Source organism: Orbicella franksi, chromosome 11 (assembly GCF_964199315.1).
Source record: "Orbicella franksi chromosome 11, jaOrbFran1.1, whole genome shotgun sequence".
Classification (NCBI taxonomy): Eukaryota; Metazoa; Cnidaria; class Anthozoa; order Scleractinia; family Merulinidae; genus Orbicella; species Orbicella franksi.
The window spans coordinates 26,094,632-26,113,333 of record NC_138155.1 but is presented as its reverse complement, the minus strand read 5'-3'; the positions used below and the strand labels follow the sequence as shown (position 1 = coordinate 26,113,333).

The window sequence follows — 18,702 nt, the reverse complement described above, 5'->3', positions numbered from 1 at the left end:
GGTGTGCACAAATGTTTTTGTGCTTCTGCTGACCTGCTCTAGGGAAAAGGTAGTGGCTGGAGGTTTTGCGCAGACTGTTAAGTTTTTAAACCCCTGTCTCGACAATAACCTGTCTTCAAGGCTGGTAGCCTCTCAGTTAGCGCAGCTGAGCAAAACGGAAAACACTTATAAAAGATATTTTGTGAATTTTCAACCTTGTGGAGATTACGTTTAAGACAACGACCCAGGTTAAGATGTCGAGTGCAAAGGAGAACCAGAAGGGAAGAACCTTAAAGGATGGCTACCTACTAAAGCAAAGCGAAGTTCTGAAACAGTGGCATCTGCGCTATTTTGTCCTCAGCAAAGAATGTTTGTGTTACTATCGAACAGAGAAGGAATCCTTGGAAAGCGCGCCTAAGGAAGTCATATACTTCAATGACATGTCGTTGTACATAGATGAGTTACCAGACAAGCAAACTAAGTATTGCTTGAAGCTTGTGAAACGATCACTGCCGTCCAAAATCACAGCTCGGATATTTTTCTTGTGTTGCTTCTCGGAGCATGAAAGAAACGAATGGTTGTCACAGATTCTCCAAGCAAAAGCGATCGCGTTGGTGGTCGACCCAACTACGTGGAGGGGGAACCAGGAAAACATGGACTCTGAGCTTGTTAATTCTGGCAGCAGTGTAAGGCTTGCCTCTGCCAAGGAAATCATCCAAAAATGCCGCCGTAAGATCTCGTCTGGTGGAAGCACAAGGGGGGATTCGCCAAGCATGTTATTTCTTGATGATTTTAGCGTAAACAAAAGACGCAAGTCTACTAGTTGCTTGAGTCAGGAATGGAGGAATACATTAATGGCGATTTAATTGCACATGTACCGTTATTTAACTGCCAACGAACAAAGAAAATTTAGAGATGGATTGAAGGCGAGCAGTTAATTATAGTTTTGCGTAAAATTAAGGACAGGGGACATATTAAGCAAAATACATTGTTTATGGCATGTGCATCGCATTTTTCGCGCAGTTTTCATTACAGCTGAATCACTAACTTTAAACTTTGAGCTTTGAACTTAAAACTGCATGGCGTCGTTTTTCAGTGCTTGGTAACCTGATTGGCTCTCAATTCACGATAACATTAAAAAAATCCATTTTTTTAAAGTCCGACTTCTTTGATTTTCAGTTGTTTTTACTGAAAAGACTTAGCTTTCAGTTTATCCAGTTATTCGGGTGAATTGCATAAGCAGATAAAAACAAGTAAGCTAAGGTTCGTGTTTATTCTCTGAGACCTCTAAGAGAACAAATTCTGTCAACTTATACCGTAACAAATGTATCCAGATTTGCGCACACATTGCATTTAGTATTTATACGATATTTATATCTATTTACTCAATTGTTCCTTTTTGTAAGCGAAAAACAAAGTACATCTCTTTTGACGTACTACGTACAGCAAAGAAATTTTGTTTTGGTTTCAGATAACACATAAGAAAAATATGTTTGGTTTTGATTTCTCGCCACTGTTAGGCAATGACAGGCTTGATATATATGTGCGCTATTTTGCACAGAATTTAGCAATTCGTTTTCGTAAAATATTCTGCAGGCTCGTTGAAGAGCTCGAGAAGAAAAGAAAATGTGTAGAAAGATATTTTGTTACGGTAAGACTAAGACTAAAAAACTAAGAAGCACGGACAGTACTCAGTGTCCATATGGGTTCAATAGGTATAGTTGTATGAACTATTTAAAATGATTTGATAAAAGATAGTTGATGCATATAATTAAAGACCTCCTTTCGAAGTGTGGAACTAATTGAGTGTATATAATTGAGCTGTTTTTCTCACGGTTCAGTTTATCTCCACCAAAAAACTTTCACGTTTTTACCAAGTCTGGCTTTCTGCCATTATTGTATTTGAGAACAAATAGCTGGAGAGGAATGGCTGTGATTCAAACAATGTTGGGTACTGGGGGGAGGTTATTAATTCTCTCATATGGACTTTATCAGAGGTATGTGCGGCCCCAAAGGGTATGGTTTTTTTAGCCGTTTTGGTCAGAAATCGGTTATGGAGTTCGGCCATTCTGGTCTCAAATAGAGTATGGTTTTTACACTCTAGTCTCGATTTGGCCAGGTCATAATTCGGGTAAGGAAAATCGCAGATTTTGGTCTTAAATAGGGTAAGGGTTTGGGAAGCGGACCGCACACCCCCACCAAATTTTTCTGGGAGAACCCCCCCCCCCCCTGATTTCGGTATTATGTTTGTGACAGGCTTGCCAAGGATTAAGCGAGTAGATTTTCCCTTGTCCAAATATGGAGTTGGCATTATTTTTCTAGTTATTTGTTATTTTCTAGACCGCGTCAAAACAAAGCACTTACAGATGGCGGTATCGGTTACAGTGAGGGGGCTTTTCTTTTCTGGATGGGGGAGGGAGTGGTGGGGGGAGGCGCTGATCCTTCTTCTGGGGGTCTCCCAGGGGTTTGGGGAAACATGAGAACACGATCATTTATTTCAAAGAAACGAAGGATATTTCGAGATTGATTTGAGAGAACAAGGGATAGCTCTACTATTAAACGGATTTTTGATAAAAAAGTTAGGAAACAATGGAATTTCTTAGCTATAGTTGGGAACAAGGCAGAAAAAGTGAAATATTCAAGGCATCAGGGGAACCTGCTACGTTATATACCCCTCCCTACCCCTCCCGGGAGGTCCTCTCTATTGAAACGAAATACAAAACAATTTTGGGTTCCAAAACGAGTCTTGATTTCATGTCGACGTGTAAGTATTTGTAATTTGCTTAGGGCTCCCTTCTATGTGTTTGTGGATGGTGTATGCTTTGTGACTTATTCAAATACTCTTTGTAGAATATCCCAACCTCTGAGCTCAGAGATACTTAAAATAGATTTCCGCCGCTCTCTCGAGTCTGATCCGTTCTTTGTGTCGGGGAAGGAGCGATCCCCCGCAAGCTGAATTTACATCGTTAGTTATAAAACAGCGAAATTACGTACTGTTTCATAAACTACTAATCCTGCATTAACCTATGATCAGGTATACTTTTTCAGTGCTATATATTCTTTCTAAGCAGCCCTACATGTAAAGTCACATGACGTCAGAGCAGCCATATTGGTGTCCCGAAACAATGACCCGGGCTTAGTTGTCAACGAATTCACCTAATGTTAATTTACTGCGCCTTTCAATAACATGCAGACTCTAAAATTCAAAGTTCAACCGAAATATGCGTTTTTCGCTACGTCAAATCAAATCGTTGAGCACAGTTCAGACAACGAAAATGTGCTCGGCGAAAGTCGGAAGCTGGGAGGAGCCGCCGAACATTTGATTGACGGTAGCGGAAAACGCATTTGTCGGTTGAGCTTTGAATTTTAGAGTCCGCATGTTATTAAAACGCGCAGTATCTGCTAGAAGTACACCGCTAGGTACACTGCTAGGTCCATCGCAGGATTACCCCCAGCATTAAGTTCGCCGGTACCCATTTATACACCTGAGTGGAGAGAGGCACAGTGAGAGTAAAGTGTCTTGCCCAAGAACACAACGCAATATCCACGGGCAGGGCTCGAACCCGGATCGCACACGATCCGGAGACGAGCGCACTAACCATGAGGCCATCGGGCGTCCCACTCTCACGTTGTACCCTGGTAGTTTTTGGTTGAATATCAAGACAGACCACTCGAATCTATCGATGTATCTTATGTATGAATGGTATCAAGAGAGAACACTGTCCAGAAAAAAAAAACTTAATATTTCCTTATTCGGAATCTCGTCTTTTTAAACGGGTCGAAAGAACTACGATGTCAAACTTCGACCATGTATTAAACGAAGTTCATCCGGCCATTGGACTCTTAAAACTTTTAATGTAGGACTTTACACATCTCTTTGACGGGTGGAAAAGACGATGATGTCAAATATGGAAATGTTTCAGGCTAGTATGGCCGCATTCTTCAAACAAAGTGCAACCTTTGAGGTTTAATAATTTTTATGTAATACCTTGCTAGTTTTCGCGTCAATATCAAGTCAGTCTACTGAAGCCTGGAGGCTTCATCTCTCGATATCAGAATACCATCTCTTTCACGGGTCGAGAGTATCATGTCAAACATGTACATCGGCCATGTTAGTCTAATATGGCCGCCATCTTGAAACGACATGCACCTTCATCTATTGATATCACAATCGCATCTCTTTGACGGGTGGAAAAGACGGTGATGTCAAACATCGGAAATATTTCGGGCTAGTATGCCCGCATTCTTCAAACAAAGTGCAACCTTTGAGGCTTCATAATTTTTATGTAACACTTTCCTAGTTTTCGCCTTAATATCGGACAGTCTACTGTTGACTGGAGGCTTCATCTCTCGATATCGGAATCCCATCTCTTTCACAGGTCGAGAGTATGATGTCTAACATTGGCCATGTTAGTCTAATATGACCGCCATCTTGAAACTAAACGCAACTTCTCGATCTAATAACTTTTTACGTATTTCCTTACTAGTCTTTAAAAATACGTTGTAATAGACTACTGTCGGTTAAAACGTCGGCCGTCAGTTAATACCGTGTGAAAATCCATACTTATGTGTGCTTCATGGGACGCATGCAATTGCAATCGTTGCGCATTTGTGTTGTTAAGTTCAGTGCGCATGTGCACAGATGATGTAATAAGCTACAAGTGATTGCAGCAGTTATATAAAATCAAAAAGGGAAACGAATGGGCAGTGTACTTTTAACGGCTGAATTGGCTGCAGACAAAATGGCAGTGAATTGCAAATAACAGACAACTTTAGCCTGTTCATATCTGACCATCGATTGCTACCTAATTTTTCGTACAATCGGGTTTGCACCCACCGGGTTAGCACCCCTGACTCATTATAAACTTTCTATTTCGACTACGTGTTCACCTTCAATGGATTAAAGAACGAAAAATAAAAGTTTTTTACGTGATTTTGTTTTAATATGCCCACAATGTTGTCTTTTTTGCTCGGTAAGGGAAAGATAAATTTTAAGCACTTGATCGCTATTTGAGTCGATGTGGGTGCACACTCAGTGGATGTGAACTTGCTTGTGAACTGGTCTCGGCTACTTTTTCAGTCTTAAAATTAAGTGAGGCTATATTTCGGCCAGCAAGCTCGAAATCGAACGTTCAATTATTTAACCCCTGTAGACTTCACTGCAAACCAAGGCCATCAAAACTTAGTTTAGAGTCCCTGCAACTGGAAAATATCCCCCAAGTTCCACGAAATCAAGCCAAAGTTGGTCAAAATCACGGTGCGCGTAAGGCGGTCTCGGCTACTTTTTCAGTCTTAAACTTAAGTGGGGCTATATTTCGGCCAGGAAGCTCGAAACCGAGCGTTTAATTATTTAACCCCTGTCCATTTCACTGCAAACCAAGGCTATCACGAGTTAGTTTAGAGTCCCTGGGACTGAAAAATATCCCCCAACTTCCAGGAAATCAAGCCAAAGCTGGTCAAAATCAGAGTGCACGTGAGGCAGTCTCGACTACTTTTTCAGTCTTAAACTTAAGTGGGGCTATATTTCGGCCAGCAAGCTCGAAACCGAGCGTTCAATTATTTAATCCCTGTAGACTTCACTGCAAACCAAAGGCATCAAGACTTAGTTTAGAGTCCCTGGGACTGTAAAATATCCCCCAACTTCCAGGAAATAGAGCCGAAGTTGGTCAAAATCACGGTGCGCGTAAGGCGGTCTCGGCTACTTTTTCAGTCTTAAACTTAAGTGGGGCTATATTTCGGCCGGGAAGCTCGAAACCGAGCGTTTAATTGTTTAACCCCTGTCCATTTCGCTGGAAACCAAGGCCATCACGAGTTAGGTTAGAGTTCTTACGACTGGAAAATATCCCCCAAGTTCCAGGAAATCAAGCCAAAGTTGGTCAAAATCACGGTGCGCGTAACTGCTTCAGCTACTAGACCAACTTCTGTGGGAGTTGAACTCTTTTCTTATGTGATCACTCTCGTTTGTTCATGGCCACGAATGAGAGTGATAACGAGTAAGAACGTCAGCCGGCAAGCACGCGGAAAATGCGTGGGTAGATCCAGTTTCGTGCAGGGATAGTAAGATTCAGCAGCAGTTGCATCAAATCAAAAAGGAAAACGAAGACGTGGCAGTCTACTTCTAGCAGGTGAATTAACAGCAGGCGAATTGGCAGTGAATTGGCAGACAACTTCAGCCTGCGCATACTAGACAAACGGCTGGTGAAGTTGAAGAATACAAAAGCAAAAACCGACACAACGTAGGATGATTTTTTGAAGGTGTACTATATTTCGGCTGGCCAAACCAGCCTTCTTCAGGTACAATGGAAATTTTACATTGCGACGTGTTTTTATGTAACCCGATATTTTCGTAATACCGGAAATAAGTAAAGCTAATTGACAGTGTAAATTAAAGACAAGCATACGGTAAAATAAAATAACATAATGAAAGAACATCATAAAAGGAAACAAATGGAAACAATTAATATGTTTCTTCAGGATGTTCAGACCATCAGGATCAATTATTCTGCCTTTTTGAATTAAAAAAGCTTCCCTGGCCTTACGGATAGAGTCTCGGTTAGAAACGATTTTTTCGATGGGGATTAATTGCATGTCGTTAGCAGTGTGGTTGGGAGAGGACAGGAAATGTTCGGCGGCTGTAGTCATGTTGGAGTTGAACTCTTTTCTTATGTGAACAATTTCCTTTGTTCTAATAAATTCTGTAAATTTGCATGGCTGTTGGCCCCCTACATGAGTGAAAACGAGCAAGAACGTGAGCAAATCCAGTAAAATGCTTAGTTATATCCGGGGTGTGGGCGTCCTGTGACCGTTTTTTCCTCGTACCCAGATCCTTTGAAGAGCGAGCCAGCCAAAGGAAGCATTAACCTTCCACAGGTAAACTTGCTAATAATCTTGGAACATTTCACTCCAGGCGATAAATTAGAATATAGTTGTAATCAGGGAGAGTAACTTTTGCTGGATCATTATTTATCGGCTGCTACAAGTCGGCAAAGTTTGATAAGACATTCCAGAATTGTTTCGATCGGTGTTGAAATTGATCTTGTTGCAACACGATTGATCGATCGGTATCGTATCGATAACTGTATCTGCCTTTTCATGTTTTATAATTTCTATAAAGTAGATGCATTTCCTTTCTCGTATTATCTTTCGTCAGTAAATTGTATATGAATGGCTGGTGAAGGAACTTAAGAGCGGATTTGTCGTCAAAATTGTTTTCAATTTGGTTTCAACCAAATTTCCAAGGTGATATTATTTTGTTTGGTTAAAGATTATTTCAAAGCACTCACTGTAGACTGCGGAAAAGTTTTATATTTCAGTTACAGTATTTTTAATACTGTAAAATATATAGATATACATAAATATATAGCGACCTTGCCAACGAAAACTAGCTGTTTCCTCAATTGCACTAGTCTTAGAGCATTTTTTTTTTGTGTGAAAAATTATACTGAAAAATACTTGTAAAATATCCAGATGTCCTGCAGGCGGTCGGAGGTTTTAAAATATTCCATATCCGGCAGTCAGAAATTTTTCCTTTTAAATCGTGTGACTACTACAGTTATTGAGTATAGGCTACTAATTGCATAGATTAATTGGACATTTAGTTTCACATGCACATATGCATGGCTTTGCCAATTATTTACAAGAAGCAAGACTACTTGTTGAGACTGTTTAACTATATGCCCTGAACATTCTTGATTGTCTTATGTTTGACAGTCATAGTGGTGTGGTTTCGCACTTGAGTGATCTGCTGCGAGTTATGAGTCAGGCACCATATCCTCCGGCAGGAGCCCAGACTGGACAAGCCACGTATCCAGGTATTTATACCATGCCATAGAAGGAGGTGTGGTGGCCTCATGGTTAGTGCACTCATCCCCGGATCGAGCGGTCCGGGTTCGAGCCCTGGCTAGGGACACTGTGTCGTGTTCTTGGACAAGACACTTAACTCTCACAGTGCCTCTCTCCACCCAGGAGTATAAATGGGTACTAGCGAATTGTTGGGGAAACCTAACAAATTGCGGGGGAGTGACCTGCGATGGACTAGCATGCCATCTGGGGGGAGTAGAAATACTCCTAGCCACTTCATGCTATAGAAACCGGGATGAGCTCCAGCAACTATGAGCCAGTCAGGTCCAAGGCTTCACAATAGAGAATACAGCTAATCAGAGTACATGATTTCAATTAGTTGTTGTATATTCAACAGTATTACATCCAACCTTCCCATCATGCACTGCACATGTCACATTGATTTTGCTGGCCACTGTATTTTCTACAACAACAAATCAATTTAATTTTGTTTTTTGTAAATATGGAATACGATATTATTTTTACATAAACTTTGTTACATCATTTACAATAGGTTCTGGTTAAATAGCTTATTCATTTCAGCTGTACAGATTAAAGAGGCAACAATATTCATTTTGCCACTCTATCTGGATGACCTATTCTCCCTATCCCCTCCCACCTCCTGCACCCATTCCAAAATTTTGCCAGGTTACCATGGTATCATATGTACATGTAAGTCACCATACATATAATACTGACATCTCCTAACTTATTTAGTTCAGCTGTACAGATTAAAGAGGCAACAATATTCATTTTGCCACTCTATCTGGATGACCTATTCCCCCTGCCTCCTCCCCCCTTCCCCACCCATCCCAAAATTTTGCCAGGTTACCATGGTATCATATGTACATGTGAGTCACCATACATATAATACTGATATCTCCTGGGTAGATAGATTTGCACTATAAACTTGTCTAGTTAAGAGACTTATAAGTGTCTTACTTAAAGACACATTACAGGTACTTTTCTACGAGTCCAACCTTGGGGGGACTCCCAATTATCACAAGGACAGAGGTGCTTGTGGGAAAATTTGAAAAGAAACCCAAAGAGGTACCAAGATCCTGTTTTGTGGGTGTTGCTTCTTTTTTTTTTCACTCCAAAGAGGTACCATTAATTCTAAAACATTACACATTAATTTTACTTTCATAATTTTTAAAGATGATTATAAAAGATAAAGATAAAGATGATTATAAAAGAAACAAAATTAAAAATTAGTAGATTGTCACATATCTCCTGTCATATTTTTTTTTGGTTCAATACCCTAAAAGGTACAGTAAAAGCTCCTGCTGTGGACCTTTTGAGCTTGAACACCCGTGGAGGTATAGGACACGATACAATAAGCACCCCCATCCTTTTTATCACAAGAATCCTTCCCCCTAGGAGCTCAAGCAAGACCTTTTGGGAGGCTTATGGCCTACATGTGATAGATAGATCACTTTATTTATGATCAGTTTTAATTGAAGATAGACTGTACATGAAGCTTCATATACATTGTACCTGTTATCTTATTCAGGCCAACAACAGCCAGGTTATGGATCTACACCTCAACAGGGTTATCCACCTCAACAAGGTTATGGACCTCCCCCTCAACAAGGAGGTTATGGACCTCCTCAGCAGCAACCAGGCTATGGACCTCCCCAACAACAACCTGGTTATGGACCTCCCCAACAACAACCTGGTTATGGACCTCCCCAACAACAACCTGGTTATGGACCTCCCCAACAACAACCAGGTTATGGACCTATGCCAGGTCAACAGCAGTTTCCTGGAGGACCACCCCTTCAACAGCAAGGTTATAATGGACCTCCACCCCCTCAGCAGCAAAGCTTTGCACCCCCTGTGGGTCAGCAAATGGCTTATAATGCCATGCAACAGACAGATGGTACTAAACCGGCTTTTGGACCACCACAAGGTATTGTTGCAATTAGTGATTAATTATTGTAAGGAAATACAATTGAATCCGGCTAATTTGAACCTGATTATTTTTGAAGTTAACAAGTTGAGGTGACTTTTTCATGCATGTGTCCTGTTATTGATCATGAATTTTGTCATACATGTGTAACATTGTCATTTGAACACAAGGCGATAGCCAAGTGGATCCGCAGACTACTTTGACAATGTTACATGACGAAATTCATTGTCAATAACAGGACAGATGCATGAATTTGAACTGACGCCAATTTGTTTCTTACGATAACAAATTGTCAGGTAACTAAGCACACAACTGTAAAATGGCCCATTGGACCCCAGTCAAAACCATTTCCCTTGAATTTGCCCTTCATACTCATTTACTATTGGGTATTTTGAACTTCTATAATTAGTTCGAACTTTTTTTCACTTCTCCTGAGAGTTCGAAATAGTAGGGTTCAACTGTAAGTCATAACTGACATTTAGTTATTAATAATGATTAGGATTAATTTAAGGCTACAGCAATTTTAATATTATTAACTAAAATGAAGTCAGCTACTAAATGTATTCAAGCATCACTACAATGTAATGTGTCCACGCAGTAACAAGCTGGCGCATATTTAACAATAATTATTAGGTTTATGAGCTTGAGTCAGCTTTCTATTGCTTGACAAGGGCCAGGCAAAGTCAACCATCCCTCATGCATAGGAATCAAGAGTTGTTAATTCAAGTGGTAAGAAGGACACTGTTAGACAGTATGTGTTTTTTTGCAGGTGAAGCACAAGCTCCAAGTTACACTGGATCAGATGTCCCAGATCAAGATGTGGATGACAACGAGAATGCCGCACCCCCTCCCCCAAGTGCACCTCCTGCAGACATGTTTGGTAGTTATGCAGGATATGAGAATGTTAATTTTGGTAAGTGACAGTAATTACGGTGTAAAATTAAAGCTTTAATAAATAAAAGCTTTTTTTTTAGCCTGTTGGCTCATCAGTAAAGTACTGGCACAAGGTGAATGTTAGTGATGATCTTTGCTTTGCCAGGAGTGATTGCCTTAAATTAATCAGTGCCTCTAATAAAAGTAATTGGGTATTTATGTAGGATGGCTCTAAAAGGGGCCACTGAAGGGCCAGAGCTGAGTGTCTGTAATATGGAGGTGCCTTAGCCTGTATTATAGAGATAAAAGTTACAGTATGTAATATAGATTTAATGAATTCTGGTTTTGCTGGAATGAAGTGAAATGTCCTAAAAAATTTTTCAAAAAATAGTGTGTCTGCAAGGAGAGGTTCAGCTATAATTTGATTCAAGCTCTCACACTAATCTGACTAATTTTAAAACAGAAGTGCCATTAAAATTAGCCATCCTGACAGCTGGATATTTTCGGCCTTTAATTAGTATGTACAACTGCCAATCCTGTTTTTCAGGTACTGAGTATTTGCCGCCTCCACCGCCATATGAACCACCTCCACAGCAGCAGACACCAGAACAGAATTTCCAACAGTAAGTTAACCTAGGACACTCAACTGATGATAATAGCCCAACTATGAGGACACTCAGATGGACGTACCTCTTTGTGCTCTCACTATTTTTTTTCTGCTGATCAAGGGAAGTGTCAGATTTCACCCCAAAATTCCATACTCCAATAATTAACTCTATAGCAGGGCCATAACCCATAGCACCTGTTACGGCTGAGCATGCTTGATGAGCTCTTGATAAATCATGGTTAACGGGTGAACTTTCCTGTAGTTGGTACAATTCACCCATAAAGTATATATACCAGGCTACTGTGAGTGAGCTGAGTCAAAACTCTAATGACAACCCTGTATAGAAGTGGAGATCCTGACTAGCTTGGGTCACATGCAGTTTGCATTGCCGTTTTATCTACTTATAGTAGAGAGGATTTTGTGACACATCGGTCTGCACCACAGGGTTTAAAGATGAATATGAAATCTTGAATTGCTCAAATGTTAAATTACTTGTGCACAAAAAATTCAACCCAAGCAATAATTTATCAGACAGTGTGAATCTCTGTAGAACTATACATAATACCTTATTAGTGTGGAATTTTTTAGTTGAATCTTTTGAGGAGCTGGGAATAGAATAAAGAGCTCCTAGAGCTGGTTATTATATATTTTACTCACAGATAGGCTTCTGTTTCATTGTCATGGTGAATTTGTTCTTTTTTTTTCGTTAATGCATAATTATTTCTCTTGTTGCAGGGCCACAGCTATATCTGAAGACCAAGCAAGGGATGCACTGCTGGCATTTGTAGCTGAGAATTGCTGTTATGGAAAGAAAGCTGCAGAAGACATGGAAATCAAGGACATAACTCCATCAAGTGCTTATCATGTAAGTGAGACTTATTCAAGTAATTAAGTACTATACTTATTGCCCCATGCATCATTATCAATGTGCAAAGTAGTTCGATAACAGACCTGTTTTCTAATGGCTAGAAAGTGTGTTTTGATTCTGGATTATGTCCGTGCTCTAGCCATGGCTGTTTGGGGTCCTTGTTAGCATTCTTGGGCAAAACATTTACTAGACACTTAACCCTTAAGATCACAGTGGGCACCCGACTCTCTACTCAGGGGTATTTAAATGGGCACTGGTTTGCTGGAGTTAACAACAAAATACTTAAAGAGTTATATAAGGTGTGATTTACCAGCATCTCATTATGCCGGGAATATAGCGATATGCTAATCACTGAGTTGCTTCATGTTAAAAAAAAAAAAAAAAACTGACAGAAGGTGTCGGCATCTGATGAACCTTCTGATTCCCCCTGTCACTGAAGCTAGGCTGTGTCTTGCCCAAGAACAAAACACAATAACCCTGGCCAGAGCTTGATCCACTGCTCAAGCTGGAGTCCAAATAAGCTGACTATAAACATTAAGCCACTTCTTCTTCCACATGAACTTATTATCTAGAGTGTTATTCTTTTTTCATTTTTTAGTACAACTTGGCAAGTTTCTGTGAATCAAGATCTACAGCCTGGAAATATGATCCTTACCGAGGTGATTCTAGAAAATAAGAAACAAGTAAATATACAATTATACAGTTCTAAGTTTACTCTTGGTCTTTTTGAACAGATATGACGCTGTTGTTTAATTATTGTCAAATTATGATCAAGCTGTTGTTAGAACATCAGCAAATGATGATGTATATCTAGATTAACTACATAGGTTCATACATGTAGGCTTTTTTAAAACTGATTTTCTGAATTTTTTGTATTATAACCAGCAAGTTATTCAATCTGTTTTCCAAAAAAATCCACTCGCTGAGGTTTTGTCCTGATTTATTAATCTATTTCCATCCCCGCTATCCTTTGTCATCTTCACTCTCTTTCATTCACCTGTCATTCGTCCAGAACTTTGTCAGTTGACAAGAAATTTGTCAGTTTCCTCTGTGATCTAGGTCAATCATGCCTTAATACTAATACTAACAGCAAAACTAGGTTATTGTACCTCATGAAATCATTCTCTCATAGGTCAGCACATTGATGGTCCACAAAATGGCCCTGCCCCTCCCCCCTGGAGTATCCCTGCTCAACCGAACCAGCTATTTACTCCCCAGGAGGCCCACATTGAAGTGCCGCACACTGCTACAGTTAAGGTATACATATTCAAAAAGGTGCAAACATGACGTGCAATAATCACCACCAAACATATCAAGCGTGGTTCCTATGGAAATCTGATTACATTTTTTGTTTAGGTTTTTATTGCGACTTTCTTGAAATAATTAGACGTTCAATATACGGACTGTTACTTGACTCAAAACTTGATTGTTGATTTGATTCCAAAGACCTGCGAAAGTCTCAGTCGGTAGCAAAATAGCGTTTGATACACCTTTCCACGTATTTCTCAACAAACAAACTCACATGCTATTTTCTATAACATACATGTAATTCAATGGAAAAGCTGGGTTTGCTCTTTGAAAACTGATTTTTACATGAAAAAGTGAGAATAAAACACTTATTAATATTGAAAGTAGATGCTTTTGGCAACTGTGTCACGTGACTGGGCAAACAATAGTTAGTCGCAAATTGGAATTACTTCCTTTGTTTGCTGGTTGGCTGCAAAGACTGACGCATTAGGTCCTACACAGTACATTATATTAAATACTGATATATAAGCAATGTTAAATTGTGACTTACTCTATGATTTCAGCCTTGTCATGAGTGTAGGGCCATGGGTTACAAACGCTGTTACAGATGCTATGGAAGAGGCAGGGTAATGTTCAGTCCTTCTTGTTTTCTTTGTCTAGATGTTATTAAATGAGCTACGTCACGGTTGGCGCATCTTGAAAAGTTTAGCCTAAATTTCTCAAGTTCGTCGTTTGTAATCCGCGTTAATCTTCTCCATCCTCAACCATCCTTGTTCCTTTATAGTTTATTATTATCTCTTTGGTGTTTTTCTATGAACTACTATTTTCAGGTTTCCTTCAGTTTAAAGGTAATTTTGTACCTGGCCAAAATAACTCAAAATATACCGTGATTGAGCTCCTTTCCGGACGATGATTATGATTACGGTTCATTCAAACTTCCACAAACGGCCACCTCCCCACAACGGCCACTTTTTTCGGTCCCGGCGGACGGTCCAGACATTCAGTCTTATTTTAACCTCTCTACAACTCCCACCTAGAGCTACACTGCGGCAATGACCACTAAAGCACGTCCCAGCTGCCAAAATAATAACCTCTCGACAACGGCCAGGTATTCAACGACTGACGAACAGTGTATACTAAACCGCATTTTCTATTGTAAAAGGTCACGAGTCTTAATGCATACCCGCGCGCCGTTGGTCTCTATTTCTGTTTAGTTTCTGTTTTCTTGATTGTGTTACGTCTTTAATAGGCATTTTTTTAACAATCCAAATAAAAACCAGGTGTAATATTACACCCCTACCTTCCCATAACGGCCACCTCTCTTCAACAGCCACTCTCCTCTGTCCCCAAAGGTTGCCGTTGTGGAGAGGTTCGACTATAGTTATTTATCACCTATTGTGTATTCTGTCAGGTTCGTTGTACTTGGTGCCACGGCTCTGGTCACCGCACGGAATACCGAGACGGACAGAGTCATCGAGTCCGCTGCACGTGGTGTCATGGATCAGGAAGAAGAATGTAAGTACTGGGTTGATGACTTAGTGGAGCGTTATCTGGGGCTTAAAGCTCGTTTTTAGGTGCAAAGTGCACTATTGGAATGGTTTCAAGGGTTATCGTCCGCTAAAGTACTACGTCACTAAAGCACTAGCATGTAAACTTTAATGTTTGCTTATTAGAGCGGTTTTGAATTGAGTGTAGAAAGTACTCAGGCAATTACTTTGGTTTTAGTTTAATTTGGTTTTACTACGGTTTGAGATGGATTAGTCTAATTGGTAAGTAACTGGGCAGGTTTGGTTTTGGTTTTTAAGACGCTCAATTGAAAATTGCTTGAAGCATTGAAGATTTAAGTCAAGTGAAAACCGGAACTTCACCCCTAGAACAAGGAAAAGAGTTTCGCCTGGTTTAAGTCCCGTTGACGCTTGCGAGAAAGAAGCTGGAACAAGTGTTTTAATTGGCCCAGCATAGAAGTTTCATTGTGCTTATGCTATGCTCCACTTTCATACAGCTCAAGCCGAGAAGAAGCCTAAGCCCGGTTCAGACGTCACACTTCTGCCTTGTTGACTCTAATTCAATTAAGTGTGGCAGAAATGTGACTGTCAATTCATACGTCGCACTTGTGTCGCACTTGTCAATTGTCAAGCGAAGCAACGTAGCGTAGCCTAACGTAATGGAACAATGGTTTACTTCTGATTGGATGAAAAAGTGGCGCGAAATCATGCAAAATCAGTTACTTAGTTAGTTTCCCCCAGTTATTCTCCAGTCATGTACTTTTTGTTATTTCTCTGATTTATTTACTTGAACTAGCATGACAAAGTATTATTAAACTTAAACTTAAACTTACTTTTCAACACTCAAATAAAACCGCTCTAATACATTGATTTGTTTCAGTTGTAACACATGTCATGGTCATGGTCGTGTTATGTGCTGGACATGCCAGGGACAAGGGCAGCTGAAGATGTACATTCTACTAACAGTCAAATGGTGAGCTTCGATGCAGTATTTTAACACAGAATTGCCTTCAGATCGAAAGAAACGTTGAATAAGGTAGACACAACACAGAAAAGAACAACGGTGATTTTCGAACGATTAAAGATAATTGACACAGATTAAAGGAGCTCAGTCACAGTATTTTGAGTTATTTTGGCCACGTAAAAAAAAAATTACCTTTAAATGGAAGGAAACTTGAAAATGATAGTTTACTGAGATAGAAAAACGCTAAAGAGATAATAATCAACCATAAACGAACAAGGATGGTTAAGGATGAAGACCAGTTACAAATGACGAACTTGAAAAATTTAGGTTAATCGTTTCAAGATACGCAAACGCACCACAGCGCTCCAATCTCGTTCCTCGAGTCTTCGTTCGTTACTGCGCAAGCTTCAAGTGGAACAAAGGCCTGGGTACAAAGTTGCACAGTGCTCACAACAGCCTCAATGCCCCACAACCACCCCAACAGTCACGACATCTGTGTTCCCTTCTCTCTCCTGCAGGGAATGTCACATTGATAACCACGTGACAGAGAGAACAGATCTGCCAGATCATCTGATTGTTGGGTCTCAAGGGACGGACATTTTTACTCAAGAACTTCCAAGGGTAAATATAGATCATGAGCCTACTCAAAGACCTTTTGAGCCTTTCACCTCTAAATTGCTCGGACTTTTTTTTTACAGTTTAATTAATAGTGAGACCTCGTCGATCCATGTGTTACATACCATTTGAAAGCTATCGAACTCTGTATTCCAAAAATGGCATCAACGACCACTAAGGAACTGATAGCTTTGACAAACGGTGGTTTGAAAAGAGAGAATGAAAAAGTTCAAAAAAGTCAAAATCTTCATAAATATTAGTTATACCCCTAAACTTATGGTGAATAACAAATGCATTAGAGACCGCATAATTATTATAGAAAAAAAGATCCCAAACTTGTAGAGGTGGTCAACTGTATGATGTACAGAGGGTCCATGATTTTATGCTTTCAATGAGTTGATCTTTACAAGACCATTTTGCTGTGAAAATTTCATCAAAACCGGACAGATTTCCACCCAACAGTAACGTCACCAGTTCATAAGTGTTCTCTAGTGGTGGAAGGGTTAATAATCGTTGCAGCTTTTGAAAAGAACTAAGAACTAATACTTTTAATCCGCAGGTGTACCCCATCACAGCATTCCATGACCCAGATGTCAACAGTGGCTCACAGCGCCTGGTTGACGCTCATTCTCGTAACTGGCCGTCAAAACGAATCCTTATGCAGGTAATAAATAAAGTTCAAAGGACCAAACAGTAGCGTGCTGAAGGTTGAAATGACCCGTCACGTGACTCTGCTCGCGCACGCAGAAAAAAATGGCGGTCTCAAGCGATGCCCTTTCTCAACCTCCTTCCCAGGTTCTCTTTTTCCTCCATCCTAGAAGAGCGCGAAGATGAGAGACCCTGGGAACGAAGTTGGACCTTTTCCTGTTTGCTGACAACAGACGCGACTGTGCAACGCTCAATCTGAAGCTGCTTTAAAAAGTAACATTTTATTTTCTTCTCTGTTTCAGCGTCAAACTTTACGCGCTGTGCCAGTGTCTGAAGTTCAATATAAATGGAAGGAGACTTCAACGCGTTTCTGGGTGTATGGAGTTGACCACAAAGTGCACGCCCCAGACTACCCCCAACAGTGCTGTTGTGGTTGCACTATACTTTAAGTCAATTAAAGAAAAGAAACAAATAAAAACTAGTTGTTGAAGGTTGTACAGTGAAATCTCGATTTCTCGAACCTTTACAAAGGAAATGGAAATTGGTTTGAACAGTCAGGTATAGTTCGAGAAATCGGGGTTAAAATTACAGTATTCGACTGAGGGGAGGTAACGACTTTTGGTTCGAGCAGTGGGGAGGTTCGGAAAAGTCGAAGGTTTGAGAAATCGGCATTCCACTGAATATATGTATGTCTGGATTTATGAAAACGGTGTTAACGAAATCGCGCCCTGCTCAAACGTTCTTTTCTCGCCAGAGACCTCCAAAGTAGACGATATAAAAATTAAAAGGAATGTCAGTCTTTTTTATCTCCTCCGCTCTCTTATCTTCATCTTCTTCCTCTTCTCTCTCTATTTTGTTCCTTTTTTATCGCTTTTGCCCATCAGGAGTCGTGAAATCAAAGTGCACATGGGTAATTTGGTGTAAAGTATTGACACGGTTTTCATAAATCCAGTCATATAGTATAAATTTTTACTAGGTGATTCCTCTGTATCCAAACTGGTGTAAAGAATACTATAAATGAAGTTTACACTATTTGCAAGGCGATCTTGCTATAATTAACTTGATTTTTTAAAATTTTAGGTGATTGAATCTTTCTGTCATACAGAAACGCATACCTAACGAAATAATTTTTACCAGTGTTAGTAGGCAATACTGATCGGTTCCAAGAATTTGCTACCTCAGTTTGCTCTACTAAACAGTAATATTCTTTTTATTTTGCAAGGACAAGTTTATAACCTTTATTATATTGTAGTTAGCCATTTAATGTCTCCTTCACATTCGAGCTTAAACATGAATAAAAACTCACAAGCATTGTTGAAATTGTTTTGTTCTTACAGATAGCTACAAGGCTGGATAACGCTATTTTACCAGTACCATGTAGTGATTAGATATTCATCCCAAAGTTCCGAGCGTTCCCTTAATTTTCTTCAAAATGGTATGCAGTAATTGCGATATGTCAGAAACATCGCACTGATACTAGTTATACAACGTTTTCGAGTGGCATACAATGGAATATCCCACTAGTCACTTGTTTTTTTTTTTCTCGGTTTGCACACAACCCATTAACAGCCGAGTGTATATACCGATCAAGAAAATACAAGTCACAAATAGGATATTCCACGTTCCTATTTTTTTACCAAACCA

General features: G+C 39.9%; 2 protein-coding genes across 3 annotated transcripts; both read left to right on the top strand.

The window, feature by feature from the left end:
* Positions 1-64: 64 nt before the first annotated feature.
* Positions 65-2,385, top strand: LOC145503029 (uncharacterized). The gene has a single exon (XM_081482453.1). The coding sequence runs from the start codon at positions 234-236 to the stop codon at positions 843-845; it is 612 nt and encodes a 203-aa protein (XP_081338579.1). The 5' UTR covers positions 65-233; the 3' UTR covers positions 846-2,385.
* Positions 2,386-6,473: 4,088 nt separating this feature from the next.
* LOC145460599 (protein SSUH2 homolog) lies at positions 6,474-18,378 on the top strand. 2 transcript variants are annotated; one of them, XM_081445471.1, is made up of 14 exons: positions 6,474-6,849; positions 7,690-7,790; positions 9,332-9,730; positions 10,500-10,643; positions 11,151-11,226; positions 11,946-12,075; positions 12,677-12,737; positions 13,211-13,335; positions 13,890-13,952; positions 14,738-14,841; positions 15,712-15,804; positions 16,314-16,416; positions 16,970-17,074; positions 17,361-18,378. In XM_081445471.1, the coding sequence occupies exons 2-14, from the start codon at positions 7,733-7,735 to the stop codon at positions 17,505-17,507; spliced, it is 1,608 nt and encodes a 535-aa protein (XP_081301597.1). In that variant the 5' UTR covers positions 6,474-6,849; positions 7,690-7,732; the 3' UTR covers positions 17,508-18,378. The 2 variants fall into 2 exon arrangements, with proteins under 2 accessions (XP_081301597.1, XP_081301596.1); XM_081445470.1 differs by lacking the exon at positions 6,474-6,849 and having other exon boundaries at positions 7,330-7,790.
* Positions 18,379-18,702: the final 324 nt, after the last annotated feature.